The 15,502-nt window shown below is 47.6% G+C and overlaps 1 protein-coding gene across 1 annotated transcript in view; it reads right to left on the reverse strand.

The window, feature by feature from the left end:
• The window catches only part of ATP13A2 (ATPase cation transporting 13A2), a 77,644-nt gene extending 62,142 nt beyond the window's left edge, over nt 1–15,502 (reverse strand). Inside the window, exon 1 of the mRNA XM_068241578.1 lies at nt 15,461–15,502. Coding sequence (XP_068097679.1) covers nt 15,461–15,470 — 10 coding nt within the window. The 5' untranslated portion in view covers nt 15,471–15,502. The remainder of the gene's footprint in view (nt 1–15,460) is intronic.

Below are 15,502 nucleotides of genomic sequence, written 5' to 3' on the forward strand. Positions count from 1 at the left end.
GGGATATACATACTACAGTATTGATTGAGTATAAGTTTAAAAGCTTGCCATTTCCCTTCAGTGTCTTCCCCTTGTAGTACATTATCCCAGTTCACCAAACTTAGTGCCTGCCTAATTTGAGTGAACTTTGCTTTTCTAAAATTCATAGTCTTAGTGGTCCCGCTGCCCCGTGGCCTATCAGTCACCAGCTCAAACGTTATCATGTTGTGATCACTATTTCCCAAATGTTCTTGAACCTGCACATTTGATACATTATCTGGTCTATTAGAAATGATCAGATCCAGTAACGCATTCCCCCTAGTTGGTTCAGTTACCATTTGAGTCAAGTAATTGTCCTGTAGTGCTGCCAGAAATCTGCTGCTTTTACCAGAATGGGTAGCCTCAATACTCCAGTCAATGTCTGGAAAGTTGAAGTCGCCCATAATTATGACCTCATTTTTACCTGCAGCTTTTTCAATCTGCTGTAGTAATCGCAGTTCTGCAGCTTCATTAATAAGAGGTGGCCTGTAGCATACCCCAATAAGCAATTGGCAACTTTTATTTCCACCATGAATATTTACCCAAACGGACTCCACATCTTCGCAATCTTCCTCCATCTCATCGTTGAGGACAGCTGTAAGAGAATTCTTAACAAAGAGACAAACCCCTCCACCTTTTTTCCCTGTTCTATCCCTCCTAAACACATTGTATCCTTTTAAATTAGCTATCCAGTCATGGCTTTCATCCATACATGTCTCGGTTATTCCCACAATGTCATAGCCTTTGTCATTCAGAATGAACTCTAGTTCGTCTTTTTTATTTGCAAGGCTCCGAGCATTGGTTACCATGCACTTTATATTTTTACCACCACATTTACCAATTTTGTTTACATGAAATGGGCTACTTGAATTTTTACCAACCTCCTTAATCTTTACACTGTCCCCACCCCCCTCTCCACCCTCCATAATGATAGGTTCCCACTGTCTTTTTACCTCATCTTGTCTACGTATTGAGACTTTATGCTCCCGCCTCCCCCCAGATCCTAGTTTAAAATCTCCTCCAACCGTTTAGCCATCTTCTCCCCCAATGCAGCTGCACCCTCCCCATTAAGGTGCAGCCCATCCCTGCTGTAGAACCTGTAGCCGACTGCAAAGTCTGCCCAGTTCTCCAGGAACCCAAACCCTTCCTTCCTACACCAATTTCTCAGCCACTTATTTAACTCCCTAAGCTCCCTCTGTCTCTCAGATGTAGCACGTGGCACTGGCAGTATTTCAGAAAACTCCACCTTGGAGGTCCTTGCTTTAAGTTTATCTCCAAGTATCTGAAAATCATTTTTGAGGACCTTCCATCTCCCACTAACTTTGTCATTGGTGCCAATGTGTACCATGACAGCCGGGTCTTCCCCAGCCCCACCCAGTAATCTGTCAATTCTTTCCGCTACATGCCGAACCCGAGCACCCGGGAGGCAACAGACTGTACGGCATTCGCGGTTTCTTCGACAGATTACCCTATCTGTGCGCCTAATAATTGAATCCCCTACCACCAGTACCTGTCTAGCCTTAGCTGCACTCCTATTCCCTTTCTCGCTACAGCAGTCTGCCCCTTGGTTGCTAAGGAGCACATCCTGCTGCAGCATTGCTACTCCTGAATCAAACCATGGTTTGCGGGGACTAAAGGTCTCCTGCACAAAGTGCAGAGATCGTTTGAATTCACATTCACTCCTGTTTTGTGTTCCCACAGGCCGGCAGGTGGATCAAAGAACGATAACCGTCAGGGGACGTCGCTGTGATCCATCTTCCTGTGTCTTCAAGCGAGTATTTAGCTTAAGAAAGGCCGAATACCAAAGAACTGACACCTTCAAATTGTAATGCTGGAGTAGACTCCTGAGAGTCCCTTGGTCTGCAAGAAGACCCTGATTGACCATTGATATACCTGCTAGTTAACCTTTAGTCCCCGCAACCATGGTTTAAGTTGAACATGAGGAATTGCGGTGCCTAATAAACATCACTAGCTACTTGAGTGGGGTGTCGCCTGATAAGGGTCATAATGGCGTTTCTGTAGTTTTTGCCGAGGGGTGCTATGAAAAAATTACAAAGCCTTCAAGGGTGTCCTCACCCAAAAACATTTGGTAGCCACTGCAGTAGAGGATAGAGGGGCCTGGCGTGCTGTTGTCCATGGAGTAGCAAAGAGTCAGAAAGTCTACTACTGTGTGCCATTACTACCCCACACTTCAGTTGTGTCATAAAGGCAGCCAGTGATCAGATTGCACAGTCTGTGGCCAATGAGGAAAACCCCCATATCTGGAGTCGCTTGTGCCTCCATCGCACAGAGGATGAGAGCAGGGGCGTAGCAATAGGGGGTGCAGAGGTAGCGACCGCATCGGGGCCCTTGGGCCAGAGGGGCCCCGAGTGGCCCTCCCTCAACTGCAGTATTAGCTCTCTATTGGTCCTGTGCTCATAATAATCACTTCTACAGATACTTTGAACAGTAGTAATCATTAACAAACTGTTCCCCATCCCCTTCTTGCACCTCTGACACTGTAGTTGCCATTGGCAGGTTTTGGTGCGCCGTATCAATTGGTATGTATAGAGTGCTTGGGGGGCCCCATTGTAAAACTTGCATCGGGGCCCACAGCTCCTTAGCTACGCCACTGGATGAGAGAGACTTCTCCCTACTAGCAGCTGCCCGATGCCTCGCAGGGAGTTGCTAGGTGATGGCTGAGAGGACTCTTATCTCTGCTCCTCTTGACTCAATGACTGGAATGAGAAGCTGTTGAGTGATGAGAACAGCTGCTCCATCCTCTGCCTGTGCGCCCCACCCCATCGTATCAGCTCACTGTCTTCTCATTATCATACCCCCCCCCCCCCAGTCACTCTCCGCCTGTATGCTCCATCCCACCCCCTCACTAACATACCTTCCAGTCACTCTCCGCCTGTATGCTCCATCCCACCCCCTCACTAACATACCTTCCAGTCACTCTCTGCCTGTATGCTCCATCCCACCCCCTCACTAACATACCTTCCAGTCACTCTCTGCCTGTACACCCCACCAATCATCTCGCCATCACCTCACTATCATACCTTCCATTCACAGAGGCTTGTGGTTTTCTGCAAAACATGTACTGTTGGTGGGCCTGGAGGACCGGGTTGGGGAACTGTGCCCTACAGTCACTCTCTGCCTGCAAGCCCCACCTGGCCATATATCACTGTCACATCTAGCCAGTGACACCTCACTATCATACCATCCAGTCACTCTCTGCCAGAGCTACACAATGGGTGATGTACAGGTAAAACTCGAAAAATTAGAATATTGTGCTAAGTCCTTTTATTTCAGTAATTCAACTTTTTATCACAATTATCGAATCAATCATTTACTAAAATTGTATCATTAATGGGGACCTTTAGACCTTGCTGCCAGTCTGATATCATCCAGCTTAAAGTGAATCTTAAGCCAAAAATTATAAAACAAAACACAAACAAAAAACAAACAGACACTTAGCTAAGGAGAGGGAAGGCTCTGGGCCCTATAGAGCCTTCCTGTTCCTCTCCTCATGCCCTCGTTACCACACAGGCTTCTCCGCTGCGGGAGGCTTCACCAGTCTTTGGGAGCCCAAGTGCTCCCAAAGGGGTGTTCTCTCTACCAAATCTGTGTAGTAGAAGAGTAAACTGAATAAATATACCAGGAATGGATACTTGAGGTATTCTTTTATATTACATGGAAGTGGTAAGATTGATCAATCATGAATGGGCAGCTTAAAGGGTCACAAATTCTAGAATTCAAAGTGTACCCAGGAAGAAGAAAAAAAAAACACTGGTAGACAGGTTCTCCAGCCTTGTGGTGGCCACACACTGGTAGACAGGTTCTCCAGCCTTGTGGTGGCCACACACTGGTAGACAGGTTCTCCAGCCTTGTGGTGGCCACACACTGGTAGACAGGTTCTCCAGCCTTGTGGTGGCCACACACTGGTAGACAGGTTCTCCAGCCTTGTGGTGGCCACACACTGGTAGACAGGTTCTCCAGCCTTGTGGTGGCCACACACTGGTAGACAGGTTCTCCAGCCTTGTGGTGGCCACACACTGGTAGACAGGTTCTCCAGCCTTGTGGTGGCCACACACTGGTAGACAGGTTCTCCAGCCTTGTGGTGGCCACACACTGGTAGACAGGTTTTCCAGCCTTGTGGTGGCCACACACTGGTAGACAGGTTCTCCAGCCTTGTGGTGGCCACACACTGGTAGACAGGTTCTCCAGCCTTGTGGTGGCCATACACTGGTAGACAGGTTCTGCAGCCTTGTGGTGGCCATACACTGGTAGACAGGTTCTGCAGCCTTGTGGTGGCCATACACTGGTAGACAGGTTCTGCAGCCTTGTGGTGGCCATACACTGGTAGACAGGTTCTGCAGCCTTGTGGTGGCCACACACTGGTAGACAGGTTCTCCAGCCTTGTGGCGGCCACACACTGGTAGACAGGTTCTCCAGCCTTGTGGTGGCCATACACTGGTAGACAGGTTCTGCAGCCTTGTGGTGGCCACACACTGGTAGACAGGTTCTCCAGCCTTGTGGTGGCCATACACTGGTAGACAGGTTCTCCAGCCTTGTGGTGGCCATACACTGGTAGACAGGTTCTGCAGCCTTGTGGTGGCCATACACTGGTAGACCAGTTCTCCAGCCTTGTGGTGGCCATACACTGGTAGACAGGTTCTGCAGCCTTGTGGTGGCCACACACTGGTAGACAGGTTCTCCAGCCTTGTGGTGGCCATACACTGGTAGACAGGTTCTCCAGTCTTGCGGTGGCCATACACTGGTAGACAGGTTCTCCAGCCTTGTGGTGGCCATACACTGGTAGACAGGTTCTGCAGCCTTGTGGTGGTCATACACTGGTAGACCGGTTCTGCAGCCTTGTGGTGGCCATACACTGGTAGACAGGTTCTCCAGTCTTGCGGTGGCCATACACTGGTAGACAGGTTCTCCAGTCTTGCGGTGGCCATACACTGGTAGACAGGTTCTCCAGCCTTGTGGTGGCCATACACTGGTAGACAGGTTCTGCAGCCTTGTGGCGGCCATACACTGGTAGACAGGTTCTGCAGCCTTGTGGCGGCCATACACTGGTAGACAGGTTCTGCAGCCTTGTGGTGGCCATACACTGGTAGACAGGTTCTGCAGCCCAAACAGGGTGAATCCAGCACAATTGCTGGAAGCCGAATTATTTCATTCCCCAGCATCCATGGCGGCCTGGAGGGGGAATAGTATTTAATACGGCCGGGAACTTGTGCAGCACCAGCCATATACCGGCTGTATCCTGCGCCCAAAATTTTAAGATTTTCGCAACAGAGGTCCTTTAACCACTTAAGCCTATCTGGACGAACATTCTCATCTATATAGGCTGTGCGCACACCTGTGGGCCACGCGTGCTCCCGCCGCCGGCCGTTAGCCCAGCGATCAATGAATGGGATTATCAATCCCATTCATCGAAGCCCACCCGCAGAAAAACTAACAGCCTCTTATCAGAGCGGTTTTTCTGAGTGACAAAAAAATTCTAGTCCTCCTAATGCTTCCTGGAAGCGTACAATCACGCTTCCAGGACTTTGAGGCCTGGTGCACACCAAAAACCGCTAGCAGATCCGCAAAATGCTAGCAGATTTTGAAACGCTTTTTCTTCTTTTTCTGTAGCGTTTCAGCTAGCATTTTGCGGTTTTGTGAAGCGTTTTTGGTGTAGTAGATTTCATGTATTGTTACAGTAAAGCTGTTACTGAACAGCTACTGTAACAAAAAACGCCTGGCAAACCGCTCTGAAGTGCCGTTTTTCTGAGCGGTTCGCGTTTTTCCTATACTTAACATTGAGGCAGAAACGCATCCGCAATCCAAAATCTGCAGCAGCCCGGGAGTATGCGTTTCTGCAAAAACGCCTCCCGCTCTGGTGTGCACCAGCCTATTGAAATACATTACCCTAGCGGATCCGCACTCGCAAGCGGATCGCAAACCGCAGCGGAAACGCTCTGGTGTGCACTAGGCCTGACTGTGGCCAAACAGTAAAACTACACCCACATCTATTTATAATTAAACACATTTTTTTACATTAAAAAATTAGCTGTTTACTTCCCACACCAAAAATTACCCAAATACAATTTTTTTTAATTTTGTTTTCTTTTATTAAAAAAAAAAAAAAAAGTTACCTAAGGGTCTGAACTTTTTAAATATGCATGTCAAAGCAGTATATTAACCCTCCTGGCGGTTTGCAAAAAAATCGCCAGGGGGCAGCAAATCTTTTTTTTTTAATTTTTTTTTTTTTTTTTCATGTAGCGAGACAAAGTCTCGCTACATGATAGCCGCTGCTCAGCGGCATCCCCCCAGCCCCTCCGATCGCCGCCGGCGATCGGAGATCCGGAGATCCCGTTCAAAGAACGGGATCTCCTGGAGGGCTTCCCCCGTCGCCATGGCGACGGGCGGGATGACGTCGTGACGTCAGAGGGGACTCCGATCTGCCCCATAGCGCTGCCTGGCACTGATTGGCCAGGCAGCGCACGGGGTCTGGGGGGGGGGGGCGGCCGCGGCGAGAGGAATTGCGGCGGATCGGCGGGTAGCGGCGGCGATCGGGCACTGCACGCAGCTAACAAAGTGCTAGCTGCGTGCAGCAAAAAAAAAATTATGCAAATCGGCCCAGCGGGGCCTGAGCGGTGCCTTCCGGCGGCATAGCCCGAACTCAGTTCGGGCTTACCGCCAGGAAGGTTAATATCATTTTTTAAATAATGGGCTTGTAAATCGTGATGGACGCAAAATGAAAATGCACCTTTATTTCCAAAGGAAATATCGGCACCATACATTGTGATAGGGACAAATTTAAATGGTGTAATAAGCGGGACAAATGGGGAAATAAAATACATGGGTTTTAATTACGGTAGCATGTATTAATTTCAAACTATAATGGCCAAAAACTGAGAAATAATTTTTTTCCATTTCTTTCTCAATATTCCCGTTAAAATGGATTTAGAATAAGTTAATTCTCAGCAAAATGTATCACCCAAAGAAAGCCTAATTGGTGGTGGAAAAAAACAAGATATAGATCATTTCAGTGTGATGAGTAGTGATAACGTTATTGGCAAATGAATGGGAGGTGAAAGTTGCTCAGATGCAAAAAATAAACAACCCTTCGGTTAAAGGTTATTATGCTGTTGTGTATCTTGTAGAGCAGAGAGGAGTTCTGAGTTCAGGTCCGCTAACTCCTTTGAAGCTGGAGAAAACTGCGTCACCGCTTCTAAGCACCGTCACATACACCATCGTCTTCTATACAACGCAGACATAGCAAGCTGGGCAAAAATATTCTGGGTGTGCTGACCAATCAGCAACTACTCAATATCGACCACAGGGCAGGACAACTGGAATTGTTTAAAAGGAAATGAATATAGCAGCTTCTGTATCCATCCTGCAATAAATGTGCAGTGTGTGTACTTCCTGCTTCCATGGAAGCAGACATAGGAGTTAATATGTGTTTACCAATTAGCTGCTCTGCCGAGGCAGCCAGCTGACCCAGCTGAGAGATCAAATTACAGTAATTAGACAGCTAAACTCTTGAAATACATACAGGGTGCATTTCTCTGTTTTCCTTCTGTCCTGTGCAAGAGTTCAGCTCCACTTTAAGAATCCTTCCACATTTAAAACAGCGAGTTGCAGTGTGATCATTTTGCAATCTTAACGGTCACATACAGTGAAGCATACAGTAAGATGACAGCATGCTTCACTTGTGGTAAATGCGCACATTGAACTGTTAACACCACATGCAGCGTATTACTGCATCGGGACGCACTGCGATTACATGTAATAGATCCATTACTGTTTCTGAGACGGGATATTGCCTTCTTGTGTGATAGCGAGTTAGGTGGAAAAAGGGCCTAAAGTGTGTACACATCGCCCCCAATGCATTGTCCCTACATGTATTAGTGACGGGAAATTAGGGGACACCAGTCTGTATAGATCATCCATACGTATATATTGCACCATATACATAGAAATATTCCCACTATGGTGCAACACAGCGATTGCTACAAATGCGGACTCTCCTCACGCTGTCAGCTCTCCTGTATGTTGTAATCTAACAGATCAGCAACAGCACAGACAGTTCACAGTGCAAGGGAGGCCTGACCATGTGACCTGACCTCAGTAACTGTCAGTATACCGAGAAAAAAAAAATGCAGATCTGAAGTGTGACTGGCCTTTCTGGTCATGTGTGGAGTGCGTGGCGTGGATCTGCGCAGAGTGGAGAGCTGGGGAAAACCAAGTCAGCTTTAGTTACAGTCATGAGGTTACTGAGGGCCCCTACTACTATTAATTACTATTATGATTATTGTTTTGTATTTATATAGCACTGACAGATTACGTAGCGCTGTACAGAGTATATTGTCTTGTCACCTAACTGCCCCTCAGAGGGGCTCACAGTCTAAAGCCCCCTCTACACCATTAAATTCCAGGCGCGATCGATCGAATTCGATTGGATTGCATTAGATAGATTAAATCCGACATTTCCAATTGGGATTCGAGCGATCGTGTGATCGATTTTGGCTAGTTTTCAATGCACATCTGTCACACAATCGATCGAATCCCGATCGGACATGTCGGATTGAATCGATCTAATCCAATTCAATCCACTCAAATTCCATTGATCGCGCCTGGAATTGAATGGTGTAGAGGGGGCTTAATTCCTACCATCATCAGATGTCTATGTATATTGCAGTGATGGCTAACCTTGGCACTCCAGCTGTGACAAAACTACAAATCCCATCATGCCTCTGCCTCCCCGAGTTATGCTTAGAGCTGTCAGAGTATTGCAATGCCTTATGGGACTTGTAGTTCCACCACAGCTGGAGTGCCAAGGTTAGCCATCACTGGTATATAGTGTATGTATCGTAGTCTAGGGTCATGCCTGCCTGACACGCATGCATAGTACCCCTTCTTCCATTGGCTAACCCCATACACAGCACAATGCGGTCTGTATCTGATGACAATCCATGGCTGGGTTATATAACGGTTTACTGATAGCCGGTCAGCCTGCAGGCGCTTCCAGTATGAGGTCACCATCGCACCATGAACAGACGCTCTGTCAGGTCACCATTCCCCCTCTTATTATTCCTCTAAATCCAATTCATGTGACCAGGCTGGAAGATCACACAGGGCCATCAGCAAAGCGTGTGACTATCACCATCAAGACACCACTGACAGTCTACAGGGGAGCCGGGGTCACACCGCCCGGGGCACTACAGGACCCAGCATGCCCCATCAGCGGCCCCTGATCTGTCGCTGCAGCAAACCTCCTCCTCAAGGTGGCCACATACACAATACAATAGAATGATCCAATTTTACAGCGATTCAATAAAAATGATCAGTTGTCCCAAAAGATTTTTTAAAAGGTTTTTCTTTTTTTCTCTTTTACTCGAGTGAGAAATCCGATCAGATTTCCATTTTTTTTTTCCTCGATGTAGGTCGATCGGGAGTGGTGGATTTCAGGGCTGTGGAGTCGGAGTCGAGGAGTCGGAAGTCGGGGCAATTTTGGGCACCCGGAGTCGGAGCTGGAGTCGTGGTTTCAGAAACTGAGGAGTCGGAGTTGGAGTCAGAAGATTTTTGTACCGACTCCACAGCCCTGGTGGATTTTTCTGATCAATTTTTTTATAGAAATTGAATGGTGTAGGGTAGACTGTCAATTTATTAATGTATAGACCAAGCAATTTTTTTAAGAGTTCCCACCTTTACAGGTCAATACAACCCTACATTATCCCCAGTCACATTCCTCACCCTCTGATTTGTGGCACTGCAAAGCATGGAATTACCTTAAAATAGATTTGATTTTTTTTTTTATTTATGTAGCGCCAGCATCTGCCGTAGTGCTGTACATTGTACAAAACAAATATTGGGGGAACATAGATACATGAGTAATACAACATTCTGTACAACCAGTAATGCCAAAAACACAAATACAGAGATAGCTGATGAATGGTTTGAGACATCACTAATACTGGTACATGATCATAAGATAACTTACAACACCATAAGAAACTATAGGAGGAAGTCCCTGCCCTTGCAAGCTTACAATCTAGAGGGTAGCAACTAGGAGACATTAGGGAAGGAGACAGGAGTTAGCGGATGAGGCAGTGAACCTCCAAGGAATACCGTGAAGAAATTATACTTGTAGCACTGCTGCACTCTCCTAGCAGCATGTTTGGTGGGAGGGGTCACTACTTTGCGCCCAGCAAAGGAGGGCAGGAAATGGGCACCCAGCAAAGGAGGGCAGGAAACGGAAATTGTTGAAGATTTTTCTCTGGAGTAAGCAGGCGGGGAGAGGCTGATCTCAGTCCTTGTGGCTTATAATCTACAGGGAAGGACAGTTGCTCCCCTCGCCAGGTAACACGCAGCTGGCAGGTAATTAGGAGTAAACATATCGTGATACAGTCTGGCGTACATATGGCAGCAGTATTTATCCTGTATGTGGTAAAGCCTGTTTATTGCCGGCTGCAATACAGGAACGTTCCCATCTCCCTGCAGAGCCCTGCATGCTCCAGGTGGACAGGGGAGGATTCTGGGAAATCTAAGCATATAAAGCAGGCAGTAGAGATGGAGTGGATAACACCCTCCCACACACATTGTCCGTCTGGCAGATCGCGGGTTTGTCCCCCTCAAATTCCGAACAGATTCCTGATCATGCTTTCGATTGAATATGGATTAAAAAAAAAAAAAAAATCAATATGAAGGGACATACACACGGAACAATGGGCTGTATTTTGTTTGATATTGTCCAGCATGCCCAATCTGCCACCGATTGAGAAAGATCAGTTTTGAGCTGGGATTGGTTGCTGGCAGTCAGGAGGCTGTATATAATTTCTTATTTTTGCCCGATCGAGAATAGAATCTTGATAGACTAGAAATGGAAAATTGCATAGTGGTGCCAGGCGTTTACAGGATTCTCACTAAACAAGCAGAGCCCGGACCTGAACTTTTGCACAGTACAGAAAGAAAACAAAAAAGAAATGCACCTTGTATTAATTCCACCTCATCTGTGACTAATCAGAAGTTGCAATTTGATCTCTCAGCTGCATCAGCTGGCTGCCTTGGCAGAGCACCTAATTTGTTAACACAGGATGTTAACCCTATGCAGTGTTCTCCCCAGAACTGCCGGGTGGGGTGAGATGAGAGAATGGAAGGCCAGCACTTTTCTGCACAACTCTGCTTTATTATTATTTTTATTTCTATAGCGCCAACATATTCCGCAGCGCTTTACAAAGCACAATAAGACAACAAGGGGAACATAGATACAATTAAAAAATGTACAGCAGAGAACCAAGCAGCACAAATATTGTAACCAAAACAGTAAACATTAGGAGGATGACCCTGCCCTTGGGAGCTTACAATCTAGTGGGTAGTGGGGGACACACTAGGTAAGGGGGTGGAGGATGGATGAGGCAGTGACATTTTGCCTCTGATTACATTGTGAACAGATAAGTAAATAAGGGCTATAGAATGTTATAAGCTTGTCTGAATAGGTGTGTTTTAAGAGTGCGTTTGATGTCCAGGTTTGGAGCATGACGTACAGGCTTACAACCGAGAGGGAGGTGAGCTGATGACAGCCGGGTGCTCACCAAAACTAGCCGGGTGGGGCACCCGGCTAAAAGAGCCTGGGGAGAACACTGCTATGTCTGCTACCATGAATGCAGGAAATCCACACACTGCAGATTTATTGCAGAATGTATATCAGCTGTAACAAATGTTTTTATGTAAAGGTTATTATGCTGTTGTGTATCTTTTAGAGCAGAAAGGAAGTTCTGCATTCAGGTCTGGTTTAAGCCAAGAGAGCGCCCCCTACAGGGAGAGAGCTACATGAGGAGTTTCATCTGAAGCCACCTCAGGCACAGTTATAGATTTTAGTGGTCCTCCTGTATACTGAGCCCCAAACGTTCACTTCCATCATTAGCAATTGTACCTTTGGGGACCCCCCCCCCCCCCCCCCAAAAAAAAAATAAGTTTTAAAACCAAGTTCCAGTGGTGGCGTTTTTGCTGCCCTGTGGAATGGGAGCAAATTTTAGGCACCTGGGCCCGTATGCAATTCATTTTTTCTCCCAAGTTTTCTCCAAGGTGATAATGTTTCATTTTCTCTTTAGGGCTCGTTTCCACTGTTGCGGTGCGGAATCGCCTGGATTCCACCGCAGAAGAAATCGCATGCGGCTGCGTTTCCACATGCGGATTTAGCCGCGATTTCCCATGCGATTTTGCATGGCAAGGAGCCAGGCGAATTTAACCATGTCACTGCCTGAGTAAAACTCCATTGCAAACCACGCGAAATCGCGGGGAAATCCGCATGACAAAGCCGCATGCGATTTCCCTATTAAATGCATTAGCGGCGATTCGCGCGCATTCCTCACGCACGCGAAATCTGACGGCTCTGCCTTGCAGATTTCTGCCGCACCAAAAAACGCTCCCGCCGCCGCACAAGTGGAAACAGCCCCATCCACTTACATTGACTATGCGAAGCCGCATGCAGTGCCCGCATGCAGATTCGCTATAGTGGAAACGAGCCCTGAAAGTAGCTTTTCAGCATTTTGCCAATAAAAAACAACACACACACCATGCCAAAAGTTGTAGAAAAAGTACTATCAAAAAGATTGTGTGCATTTTCTTGCTTTCTGTGGGTTTAAAGAGTGTTTTATTGGCAAGGTGTGAAAATTTCAACTTGGAGAAAAAGTGAATTGCATAGGGGCCCTGGAGTCGGTGGTTTTATAAACTCGGAGTCGGATGATTTTTGTACCAACTTCAGGTTTTTTTTTGCTGCTTATTGACCTGCACAGAACAGAACGTGGTGGATAAGCTTCTCTACAGCGTCAGCATGAAGCCCAATCTATACTATATGATTCTTTGTACGATTCGATTATGATTCTATTTACGATTCGATTTTATCCAACATGTCCAATCGGGATTCGATTTCAATTCAGTTCGATTTGCAATTGCAAAACAAAGGGAAATCGAATTGCATAGAATCGAATCCCGATCGGCCATGTCGGATTTAATCGAATCGTAAATAGAGTCGTAATCGAATCGTACAAAGAATCGTATCATGTAGGATTGGGCTTTAATCTCTTATACAAAACAATCCCCAGCAATCGTCGCAGACAATTATCTTCAGCCTGCTACATACATCCAATCTTAGCACATCAGTGGAGTAGAAGAGCCAACAGATTATAAATGCTATGGACAGATTGTGTACTACATGGAAGGGGTACAACTGGCCAGTCATTGGGCAGTCAAAATTAAATGTATGTATGCATCGCTACAGGCTGATATACACCATGTAACTTTACTGTCAGATCGTCAGGAAATATCCCTTCGTTCAATAATTTCCAGCATGTCTGATCTGCTTCCAATCGAGAATAAAACAAAACTGATGTCTTTCTCGATCTGATGAGAGAATACTTTTTAAAAGCTCATACACTATGTATGGCTTAAAAACCAAGATTGAATGGTGTATGGCCAGCCATACGCAGATTTAATCTGCTTGAAGTACTCAAACTTCTGACAAACTCTGATCTGTGAAAAATGTCGCCAGGCTGGAAACTTCACTGATCTTGTTCAATGTCAAAGCAAAACTAACTTATTACAGGAACAGCGCTCACCTCTCGCCTCAATCCCAGCCTGACAACTACTGAATATTCACTTCCTCATGCTGACCCCAGCCTGGAGAGTGAAGGGTTAAGCATCAGCCGACCTGCGTACGATATTAACCCCATGTGAACTGCACCCAAGCACCCCACACAAAAACATACAGGAGGAACCTTCAGGAAAACTCCAGTTCAACGTAAAATTACCACCCCAGACCCCCCCATCGCACCATGCCAACCCCAATACCACTCCAGACTCCTCCCCATCACATTGTACCACCCCTCATGCCATGCGAAACCAAATACCACCCCAGATCCCCCAGCACTGTGCCACCTCAGACCCAGCCCCCCCCCCCCCACACACACACACACACCATATATATTCAATTCATAGACCCATGCCATCACACCATGCCAACCCCAATACCACCCCAGACCCCCAATCACACTGTTGCACCATCATCACTCCGTGCCCCACCCCACACCCCCATAACACCATTCCATGCCCCAACCACAACCCGACACCCCCCGCGCCCCCCCCCCCCCCCCCCAAATCACTGTGCCAGTCCCAATATCACCTCAACCCGACTCATGCCAGCCACCATCACGCCATGCCAAGCATACTACCACCATAGTTCCCCCCCACCACCCTGCGCTACCAGTCATGCCATTCCACCCCACTATGCCAAGCATACTACCACCATAGATCCCCCACCACCCTGCGCTACCCATCATGCCAAGCATACTACCACCATAGATCCCCCACCACCCTGCGCTACCCGACATGCCAAGCATACTACCTCCATAGATCCCCCACCACACTGCGCTACCAGTCATGCCATTCCACCCCACTATGCCAAGCATACTACCACCATAGGTCCCCCACCACCCTGCGCTACCAGTCATGCCATGCCACCCCATAATGCCAAGCATACTACCACCATAGATCCCCCACCACCCTGCGCTACCCAACATGCCAAGCATACTACCACCATAGATCCCCCCACCACACTGCGCTACCAGTCATGCCAAGCATACTACCACCATAGATCCCCCACCACCCTGCGCTACCCAACATGCCAAGCATACTACCACCATAGATCCCCCCACCACACTGCGCTACCAGTCATGCCAAGCATACTACCACCATAGATCCCCCACCACCCTGCGCTACCCAACATGCCAAGCATACTACCACCATAGATCCCCCCACCACACTGCGCTACCAGTCATGCCAAGCATACTACCACCATAGATCCCCCACCACCCTGCGCTACCCAACATGCCAAGCATACTACCACCATAGATCCCCCACCACCCTGCGCTACCCAACATGCCAAGCATACTACCACCATAGATCCCCCACCACCCTGCGCTACCCAACATGCCAAGCATACTACCACCATAGATCCCCCCACCACACTGCGCTACCAGTCATGCCAAGCATACTACCACCATAGATCCCCCCACCACACTGCGCTACCAGTCATGCCATGCCACCCCACCATGCCAAGCATACTACCACCATAGATACCACCACACTGCACTACCCATCATTCCATGCCACTCCACTACCACCACAGATCCCCTCACCACAACAAGCCGAGCGCGCGCACACACACACACACACACACACACACACACACACACACACACACACACACACACACACACACACACACACACACACACACACACACACACACACACACACACACACACACACACACACACACACACACACACACACACACACACACACACACACACACACACACACACACTGCAGTGCCAGCTACATCCCACCGCAGCCCCATTAGGATGTACACAAGCCACCAGAGCAGTACCCTCCTCACCTGCCTCCATCCCGAACCCCTCATGTCTGCATTGCAAACAAC

This window comes from Hyperolius riggenbachi, chromosome 6 (assembly GCF_040937935.1).
Source record: "Hyperolius riggenbachi isolate aHypRig1 chromosome 6, aHypRig1.pri, whole genome shotgun sequence".
In the NCBI taxonomy this organism is placed as follows: domain Eukaryota; kingdom Metazoa; phylum Chordata; class Amphibia; order Anura; family Hyperoliidae; genus Hyperolius; species Hyperolius riggenbachi.